Genomic DNA, 10,978 nt, shown 5'->3' with positions numbered 1-10,978 from the left:
GCCTGGGGTTTCCTATGTGGTGCGCCGAGACCCCACTCACACCGCTCCTATGAGGAGACCTGTTTGATTGGGATATTTCCTGTTTGTGGGAAATAAAGGCACATTTACGGCATTTCTAATTTTTTACAATTAAAACAGCTCTTTTGCACAGACATGCATTCGCACAAAAGAGCAGTATTAAGAATAAAAAAAGTTTCCCTTGCAGGTTCTGGTCCATTGTCTCCTATGACAGACGGATGTCAACGGATTCATTTTGTTGTTGCTGAACATGGGTTTGCAGATACATTTGATAAATTCGGTTTAAATGCGAACTAAAGCGAATTTCTCCCATCCCTACTGGTGTGAAGAAGAACAGCTATTTCCAAAGCCCACCGCATTTTAGAAGACCGCTCTCTCTCTCTCTCTCTCTTGCATAGCCCGGCGTACAGCCCGAGAGGGCGGAGCGTTGGAAGGGAGCTGGGCGGAGCTATGCAAATAAGCCCTTGGGAACGGATTTCAGCGCGAAGGTCAGCGCCCGACCGTGGAGGAAGGGCGCTTCCCAGAACGCCGCGCATGCGCCGGCGCTCCTAACGTTTTGCCCGCGTCTCTCCTCTCCAGCCTGGAGCCTAGAGAGAACGGAAGTGCGTGCGTGTGCGTCCCTCCTTCGCGACGCTGTTTCCGGCGTGTGGGCGCGCGGCTTGATTCGCTCAGTTGGGCTGGCTCGGAGGGCTTCGCTTGGCGCCCGAGGCCGCCGCTGCCGCCGCCGCCGCCGCTTCGGAAATGGCGGGTAAGCGGGTCATGGCGGGAGAGAAAGAGAGGCTGGCCAGCTGCTTGGGTTAGGCCTCCCTGAGGCAAGGCGTGAGCTGGAAGTGGCCCCCGTCCCGTCCAAGTAGTCCCGGGAAGCTGTGCGCTCTGCTGCGCGGGAAAACGGCTGCCGGTTACCCGGGTGGGTTGGTTTCTCCCCCTCTGACTGGGGAAAATGCCTCCGCTTTGGGGCTGCCTCCGAACCCGGCCCTGAAATTCGCGGCCGCCTCGAAGTTCACTCGGGACCTGTTGCCGTGGGTGGGTGGGTGGGTGGAACTGCCATGGGGTGCGACGTGGGGTGGGGGGCAGAGCAGCCCCCCATCCCCACCCTGTCAGGCACTGACGGCCTGTCAGGAAAGTAAAGGACGAAGCATGGGCACTGCGGTTCGCTTGCGTTTCGACAGGTGGGTCTGGACCCGTTCCTAAAACGGGTCCCCTGTCGCTGTGCCAGAATTAAGCGCCCCTTCCTCCCCCTTGGAAAAAAATAAAATATTTGAAGGGCGGAGATGCGCAGCCCCATGCCTTGCTGTGAGATTGCTTCTGTTCTGAAGTGCTGCAGCCGCCCGACTTCTTGTGCAGCTAGCAGTTTTATTCTAACTTTGGGCACGTCTTTCCCCCCCTTTCTGAATCGGCAAGTTGGTTGTACCCATGCTGATTTAAAGACAGAGGCTTTCTATGTACTGCTTGATATTTGGAGCCTTAGGGTAGAATCATAGAATTGTAAAGGTGGAAAAGGACCACGAGTTCAACCCCCTGCAATGCAGGAATTTTTTGCCCACCATGGACTTGAACCCACGACCCTAAGATTAAGAGTCTCATGCTTTACTGACTGAGCTATCCCAGAGGTAGGAATTAAAGGCAAGTTGCATTGGCCAGGAATCAAACCTGGGCCTCCTGCATGGCAGGCAAGAATTCTACCACTGAACCACCAATGTCCTTGGTATGCCATTTTATCTGTGACTAGCTCAAAAATATTATTATTGTGTTAAGTGCACAATATTATTATTATTATTATTATTATTATTATTATTATTATTAAAATGTTATTATTGTGTTAAGGTTAACATGCAACTAAATCATACTCTGAATAGGTCAGTTAAATTGGTGGACTTAGGTTAGTTAAGTCCACTTATCTAGTATAAGTATGACTAACACTACGTATCACCCACAGAACATAATATTTCTGGGGCAGGTTGCCATGATCATCTGAAATTACTGAGATGGACATTATTTGCATGCTTAATAGTAAACCCAGCTGAACACAGTGAGTGGGATTCACCTAACCTGTGAATTAGGTGAAGCCCAGTGGAAGCCCCACACAAGACTTCTGCTTGCCCAACGGAGGTTTTCCCCCCAGCCCCCCCTCCAAAATTGGCTTGGGGTGAATCTGGAGAACACCCCCCCAAAACAGCGCATAGGGGAACAGAGGGAAGATTGTTCCATCTGGCAAGCTGCAATCCTTGCCCAGATGGACCGGTTGGTTGAGTTCCCCTCAGCAGGATTTAATTTTAAGTAAACATGTACAGTCATACCTCGGGTTGAATATGCTTCATGTTGAGCGCATTCGAGTTGCGCTCTGCGGCAACCCGGAAGTAACGGGTTTCGCCGCATGTGCAGACGCTCAAAATGACATAATGCGCAGAAGCAACATGCACGTGTGCAGACATGCCATCGCTAGTTACGTTTGCTTCTGGATTCGAACAGGGCTCCAGAACGGATCCCGTTCACATCCCAAGGTACCACTGCATCATGTTTGGCTGTGAGATCATATTCATCCGGTGCTATACCAGCTGCACTGGCTTCCGGTGGAGTACAGGATCAGGTTTAAGGTGCTGGTTTTAACCTTCAAAGCCCTATACGGCCTAGGACCGATTCTCCCCGCTGCCCCTTCCCTTGCTTTAAAACAGGTCCGGGGACAGAGGGGAAGGCGCGCGGCGCTTCCCCTCTGTCCCCGGATGGTCTCCATAGGAACGCATTGATTGATTTTCAATGCATTCCTATGGGAAACCGTGCTTCGCAAGACAAAAAACTCGCAAGAAGGAAAAACTTGCGGAACGAATTAATTTCGTCTTGCGAGGCACCACTGTAGTCTGTTTATAAATTAAGTATATATTTTACAGTGAAATACTCTAAATTGCAGTGCAGGTGGGCAACCTTCAGTTTAGGTGCGCTCCATCACTTTCTGAAGCTGCCCCTTTCTTCCATCCCACCTGAGTTCCTTCCTTCCTGTTCATTTCCGCCTTGTTTTTGAAGTCTTTCCCCCATTCATAGTTTCAGAACAATTGGAGGGGGCAGTGTTGTTGTTGTTTTTAAAAATAAACACTTTTCCTGGTTGCATAGCTAAAATAAGTCCCCCACCCTAGCTGCCCAAGAATAAATTGGTTGGTTTTTCCTTAGTGTGTATGTATATGATACGCTGAAAGTTATAAAGGAATTCCTTTTACTTGCTTTTCAGAACAGTAGTTGTACTGATCTGATGTACTAAAAGAAATTTCTGCGTGTACTTATGAATAACCCCATTAAACCCGTTGCAGCTTACTTCTATGTAAATTAGGATTGGGAATTCTAATCTGAGGTATCATGAAAATTGAAGCAAGGCACTATTTCTTCTGAATTAGTTAATCCAGAACACTTTTGTTTCTGACACTGCCTATGTTTGTCTTTACGGACTGCCAGCAGCAGCCTCCCAACAGATTAATCCTGAGGGAATGAGGAATATCCCAATCTTGCTCTAAAACATAGCTAACCAACCTGGGGCATGCATGCAGTCATGAAGGTCCTGGACTTAGTTTGTCCCCTAGGCCTGGCTATGGCATATTAGATTCCTATACTGTTCTGGCTTCTCTCTAGCTCATTAGGCTAGTGTCAAAACCACATCAGGTCATATGGGTGGAGGTTGGGAAGAAATGTGTGTACTGCAATATGTAATTGCAGTTGTATTGGAATGGTGCTCTGACATGTTGGACATGATACATTTGTTGAAATGTTGGGCTGCTATTGCGCTAACTTTTGATCTGCTGGTGTATCCAGATTTTGAAAGCACTTAACACGCCCTTAGTGTGTAAATTATTTGAAGGTGTCTCCACACAGTAAACTAGACCACTTCCCTAAAATTAAGGATGCAGGCTTTTTTTTTTTTTTTTTTTTTTTTTGGAAGGGTGGGGGTTAAGTGAATGTGAGTGTTTTTCTGAAACAGTAATATGCTAACTTTTAAAATCTAGGTTGCCAGAAAAAGATTCTTATTAGCTTGACTGCCATCTTGCAAGGTGGTCAAACAATTTTCATGTTTTTGTTTACTGTGTACCATCTTATCAAACTTATCAAGTTTATTTTCCCCCCTAACCATCTTCACAAGGTTTATTGTGAAGTTTATTTTTTTAACATCTGCTCATAATTATGACAATTTTTACATGCCACCACTTTACAGATTCTTAAAATTCAAAGCTTGGAAGTTGAGGGTGTTTTATCTCCATGTTGAATTTGTGTAACGTAATAAATTGCTGTGTCCTAAGTTAAATGAGAGTGTGAATGCCATTTTTTGTAAAATGAGTTGGGGATAGATGGGACTGTTGCCCTCAATGGAAAGCAAGCAACTGCCGTCATCTAACTTATAAGAACAGCATGTGTCCTATCTTTTATGTTCTTGGGGAGCATGCTAGGTAGGAGGACACAGAAAGTTAAAGAAGTGCTGGTCTACAGGCCATAGGTTGGCTGCAATTTTTTTGCCCAAGGAGGTGGAATTTGGGAAAGAGGACTTAAGAAAGGGGCTCATGTGGTATATAGTCCCCAGGTCACAGTGGTCAGGAAGATGGAACATTAGAGAGGGTGTCATGGTAACAGATGCTAGGCAATGGTTGTTAGGAGGGAGGAGAGGATGTTGGGAAAAGGCAGATATTAAGAACATTGTTCATTTATTCTAGTGTTTGTCTGGGTCGTTTGATCTGCATCCCAGATCCCTGTTCACTTTCTATCCTTGGCTTCACTGGTCATACTTACAAGGCCTCAGTCAACCTCTTTTTACATTGCTCTGCATGTAAATAGCAATTGATCCTGTCAGTTCTTTGATTAGATACCTGCAATGCAAAGATCTGCAGATTTTGTCAAGGGTTGATACATGATTGTGTGAGACATGTAATTGAGCAAGGACTTGCAAAGGTGCAAGATTCCAGAGAATCAAGTTTGAAGAGAATGTGCATTGATATATAATTCAAAAGTTTAATTGTTATGAACAGGTGAAAACAAATGTGTGGTGTGTTATGATACTTCCTACTCTGACTACAAACACAAGGGAAAAATCAGTTAGTTAAAAGAAGCATCCAGATGTTATACGAACTGCTTTCCAGTTCCAGGAGGAGCATGGGGAGTGTTCATGCAACACACCTACGCACTGCAGTCAACACACGAAAGTGTCGCAACACACAGTTTGGAAAGCTCCAAGCTAAATAATGTATGGGAATGGCATGTACGGTATTGATAGAAGAATGCTCATCTTTGGCTATTCCTGCCAGTAACATAAGTGATAAATTAACCTTCTTTAAAAAAAACATGGTTGCTACTTGGGGACACAGTAATATATGTGGCAAATGGAAGAGACGATTTTGATATAACTTCATACCTTATTGTTCCAGCTAAGAGAGTTATCCACAGCCAAAACTCTAGATGACTACCTTAAACTTTATGATCTTGCTAGAATGCCTGTACGCAAACTCACAGATGCTTGGCGTCTTCCTCTAGTATACCCTAAACTGAAGATTCATAACAATGTCAGGGTTCATTCTGGTCTTCAAAATGCTTGGTATTGATTATGTCACTGCTTTAATATTGTAACTAATAGCCTGTTTATGTAATATTATTATTATTATTATTACTATTATTCCCCACCCATATAAAAAATTGTAAAACATCAGACATTAACAGTTTCCTGATACAGGGCTGCCTTCAGATGTCTTGAATTGTGCTTGGAAACATACTGAGAGCAAATGTACATCTTTCAGGACCAGCGTTATACAGTCTCGGCGGCCACTCCCAGTCACCAGTCTAGCTGCTGCATTTATGAATTTTGCTTGGAGCAGAAGAAATCTTGGAGAGTGGTGACAACAGTGAACCTGCTGGTCAGCTGAGCAGAATTATAAGTATTTCTCAAAATTTTGAGTGGAGATAAGAAGCTGACGCCCAAGCATATTAAACTTCCTCCACACTACCAAGCAACAAGAAGTTAGTGGAACATTACTGAAATAACTGAAAAGAGTTTGCTGTCGGAGCATGGTGATACAGCATATACAGATTTCTGTCAATCCAGGTCTTGAAGACTTGGGATGGACACTTGAAAATGGAGAACTGAAACATGTGCTGACTACAGTTGATGCATCTCTGTATCCTACAGAGAAGTTTTTTTGTGGATAGAAGAAAGGATGTGCAACATGTCAGTGCAAGTGTAAAAACAACAAAATGGTGTTTACCAGGGGTCCCCAACCTGCGGCCCACAGAGGTCATTTAAGCAGCCCACGAACCGCCCCTGAAACTAGCCGCCCATTTGGTGAGTCCCCCTGTGCTGAGCTAAATCAGCACGGCGTGGGGACTCTCTTCCGCGGCTCAGGAAATTGCTTCTGCGCACGCCCAGACTCCAGAAATCACGTCTGTGCATGTTCGTGGCACCGGAAATTGTTTCTGCGCTTGCCCAGACGCCAAAAATTGCTTCTGCGCAGGTGTGATTTTTGGTGCCTGGGCATGCACAGAAGCGATTTCCGGCACCGCAGACATGTGCAGATGCAATTTCTGGCGTCGTGCTGTGCCGGCCCGGCAAGCCTTGCCAACCCTTGGTGTTTACCATGAACTGAAAATGTAACCCTAAGCAGCATGCAGAGGTTAACAGATCAGTGGACTGAACTTCAACTTCCGAGCTCTGCGGTGTGGTCACTGATCATATTTTTATATGTACCAAATGTTGTCATGGACAATAACAAACAATAATAAAAAATATTTTGCCTGGAATTGGTATCATGGCTAATTTTATAATTCCCTTTCTGGAACTTCATTTCACGTAGTGGTATCTTATGTCTTGACAGTCCACCTGGCTCATTTGTATACCAAAAATGGTAGGCGCACTCTCCTTTAACCCATGACAAAGCATTTCCTCCCCGGAGACCACTTGACAATTCCTGAGGGTCTTGGAGGACCACTTTATGAGTTCTCTGTCTGTTGTAATGCACTGTTCCATTATTCTATGTGGTTCCATTATTATTGGCCCCTTACTTAACACTGTAGTAGTGCTAAATGTAACAAACATTTTTATTATGTGTTCCTCAGCCAAGTTCTGACTTAAACCATATTTATAATTCCTCTTATTTTTTTCTGGGGCGCTAATGAAATAATTTTAGCAAAACCATTGGGGGGAAAAACAAAACCCAGACAGCTAGCTTTCTTTCTTTCTTTCTTTCGAAACCCCATTTGGCAGTAGCATTTTATTTGCCATTGAAAATGCCCTCTTCCCGTGTGGGAGAAAAATAACACTGCAGGGTTGTGCAGGAGATCTGTGACTGTTTTGTCTGAACCAATATAAACCTCAAACATGCAAGATCTTGCGTGTTAATGGCTGTCATGGCAGGACTAGGAGATGTGAACAAAATCTTGCTGTCTGAGGCACAGGATGAAAGAGGTCACATTTTTGTCTTGCAAATAAGCAGCATTCTACGGTTCTGCATGGCATGGCAAGTGTGGCATTGCCCTCTGGCAAAGGGCAATATGCTTAAAGTATTAGCCTAGCTCAATCAATAGAGCATGAGACTCTTAATCTCAGGGTCATGGGTCGAGCTCCACTTTGGACAGTGAGATTCCTGGATTGTAGGGGGTGAACCAAATGGCCCTCATCCCTTTCAACTCTACACTTCTATGATACTAGCCCACATGCCCCATGCATGCTTACATTGAGAGCCAATGTGTAAAGCACCTTTGCTTGATCGCCTGGGAATAATGTTTTCTTGCATCAGGCAAGTAACTATTTGCCTGAATTCTAAAAGTACTGAGAACCTACAGCAGGCTCTTGTGGGCCTCTTATATAGCATCTCAGGCTTACAGGTTTCCTTGTTTTGTATTAACACAACAACTCATGCTTCAAAGCACTACCTAATTCCCGTTTATTTCTCTACAGTCTTATGTTGGATAAGCCAAAATGATAACGTTATTTGAAAATTGTTTGAATTGCGGTGAGAACTTATTTAAATGTGTTTTCCTAGGGCTTTCTGCTATGGAAAAGAAATTGGCCGAGTATAAGTGTAATACAAATGAAGCAATTCACCTAAAATTAGGTAAGGTTTTGAAATTATAGCTTTGATACTTAAGCTTGGCAATGTTTTAGGTGTTGCTTTGAGCCTCCATTTTGGAGTGTTAGAGTTAGCAGAGCACCAGAGAACTTAATTTGTTCACTCTCTTCTGTTCCTGTGTATGGGTGCATCACTGCCTAATTACTATTGCAGAAAGGAGTGAACAGAAACAACATTGATGGCAGTTCATAGCGCACACTTTCCATCCTCACAACTAGCCATGTAGTGAATATGTCTGAAAGTTGTCTGATTGAAATTACCATGTAATTACCATTACTATCAGCACTGAACTCGTGAAAGGTAGAGGCAGGTGTGGTTCATCAAATAGTGTGTTAGACGCAGCTTTAAATATCTGTTCAACTTTGAATTAGCTGGTCTTAGGGCAAGTACTTTTCCCGCTCCTCATCTGTGAAATGTTAAGTGTGTGCTGCTTGCAGAGTGGAGGACAGCATAAACCAATAACGTAATTGTCACCAAATTGCAACCTGCAGGTTACAGTCAAATTGTTTACATTGGGGGAAAACAACAACTATTGTGTGGCAATTTGCTAACATCAGTCTCCTACATCTAGGAATCGACAAAGAGTACCACACGTTAAGGCTGTTGTTAGCTATGCATTGAATTGATTTTTGTCTGGGTTTTGACTTTCACTTACAGGCTTAAACAGAGTGTAGAGAATATTCACTTTTTAATTCTTATTTATTTAAAAAATATAACTAGGCCACCTTTGGACACGTTCTGTGAAGCAGCCCTAAAATTTAATGACAAATCAAGAAGTGTTAAGGAAGCATGCATTCACCTTCTCTAGGGAATTCTGGAAAAACAGCTCCCCCCCCCAAGTTCTGAAGAAAAGAATCCACACTTCCGTCCACCAGCTAAATTGACATAAGATAGTTTTTATAATGGGATAATATTTATATTTAATGTTTAGAAAGTAAAACTATGGGATATTTTAAGTGTAGAAAGCCTGACCCCGGCAGACCTGTCAAGCAGAAGAAGGCAAGGAAGTATTAACTGGTTTGGACTTCTGTGAATTAAGTAAAACATGTTGGCAAAGCTTATAATCAGTCCTTTTTCTCATCAGTCCGTTTTCAGGAGGATTTGGAAGATGACAATACAACATTTCATCCAGAGTTCAGCCACCAAGTTTTTGGGGATGAGTAAGTGATGCAAGAAAGTGTCAGAAATAAGTTAAGAAGTTGATATTAATATTACATATTTGTACTAGTGCAGCTGTTCTAGTGAGCATTTTTGTATGGCCCTATAATTTTCTGTAGTTGCAAGGTTGCAAGCCCTACCCGCTAGGGCTGGGCGATATATGGTTTTCAACATCATGATATTTCACCTGCTAAACATCATGATATACTGATATATCACGATGTCTGAAATAAGGATGGAGCTATGTAGAGGCATTGGCTGGCTTCATGGTTTTTTGCCGTATAATGAGTTCTGCATAGCACATACACAAAAACATAATGATTCACGATATAGTGCCAGGTCAAAAATTATGAAACTGATAACACAATGTGGACTTCAAACCAGTTTTGGACGATATATCAATATATCACCCAACCTTAGCTGACACTGACAAAAATAACACAAACTCTGCCAATGCTACAAAGTATATCCAGTCATATCTTGGGTTACAGACGCCTCAGGTTACGTGATTTTGGGTTGCGCACCGTGCCGAACCCGGAAGTACCAGAACGGGTTACTTCTGGGTTTTGGCACTTGCACATGTGCAGAAGTGCTAAATTGCACTATGCGCAGAAGCACCAAATCACATGGCGCTGCGGGTTGCGAGTGCTGCGGGTTGCAAACGTGTTTCCCACACGGATCACGTTCGCAACCCGAGCGTCCACTGTAAATGTAGCCATACATGTGTAAGGTGAAATACCCGCTGTACCTATCACTGACAGACTTGTAAATTGGGCTAATTTGTTTCATGAGACACATTTAGAGAAATGACTAGCGGTATGTTTGGGTGAATTGAAGGAATTTTTAAAGGCAACACTGAAGGCTCTGTTTTTAAAAGGGGTAAATCCTTCAAAATTTTTAACAGTAATGACATCTATCTGTATAGGAGAAGTTAATTTTCTTGGTGGAGTTGATTAGCATTCAGCTATAACCTAATTTTTCTTTCTCCTGCAGTGAGGTTGCCTTTGGTTACAAGGGACTGAAGATTCTTTTGTACTACATTGCTGGTAACTTGTCAACACTGTTTCGCATTGATTATACATCCAAAGTTAATGAGAACTTTGACTGTGTGGAGGTAAAGTCAAACGTTCAGATGTCACCTTAGATAAATAAGTTTGCCATTGTAGCTGAACCCTTCATTTTACTCTTCTCAAGCTTTTTACGACCTCACGCTTGTTCCCAAAATCCTGCACCATTGCACTTATCACTTAAATCAGTGGAAATTATACAGATGGTGGTTTTGATCATTCAGATCCCCCTTTTTTACATAATTCTATTGTATTTTTCCATTTCAACAACACTCAAAGCAGTATCCAACTTTGTTAAATGGCAATCCTTTCTCACAAAACCAACGGTAGTTTTCTAATCCAAAAGGAAAACTTCTCTTCCTTCAAATTGCTGCTCTTAAGATCTGCTTCTTGGCCAAAGCCTTTTCTGCATTGTTTAAAGCTCATCATACAAATTCATCCACTCTGTCTGTCTCCTTGTGTTCATAAGCACTCCAGGTTGTGGATTGGAACACTACGTCACTTCTGTGTTCTGTGTAAAGCAGGCATAGGCAAACTCGGCCCTCCAGATGTTTTGGGACTACAACTCCCATCATCCCTAACCACTGGTCCTTTTAGCTAGGGATGATGGGAGTTGTAGTCCCAAAACATCTGGAGGGCCGAGTTTGCCTA

The 10,978-nt window shown here is 43.3% G+C and overlaps 1 protein-coding gene across 1 annotated transcript in view; it reads left to right on the top strand.

Moving 5' to 3' along the window:
- The first annotated feature begins 618 nt into the window (after positions 1-618).
- Positions 619-10,978, top strand: part of HAT1 (histone acetyltransferase 1) — a 28,262-nt gene continuing 17,902 nt past the window's right edge. Inside the window, exons 1-4 of the mRNA XM_081845308.1 lie at positions 619-766; positions 8,016-8,087; positions 9,187-9,262; positions 10,254-10,374. Of these exons, the coding sequence (XP_081701434.1) occupies positions 760-766; positions 8,016-8,087; positions 9,187-9,262; positions 10,254-10,374 (276 nt within the window). The 5' untranslated portion in view covers positions 619-759. The remainder of the gene's footprint in view (positions 767-8,015; positions 8,088-9,186; positions 9,263-10,253; positions 10,375-10,978) is intronic.

Source organism: Podarcis erhardii (assembly GCF_964252035.2).
Source record: "Podarcis erhardii genome assembly, chromosome: 1".
NCBI classification, from domain to species: Eukaryota; Metazoa; Chordata; class Lepidosauria; order Squamata; family Lacertidae; genus Podarcis; species Podarcis erhardii.
Note: the sequence above shows the minus strand (reverse complement) of the source record. Positions and strands in the feature narration are given on the sequence as shown.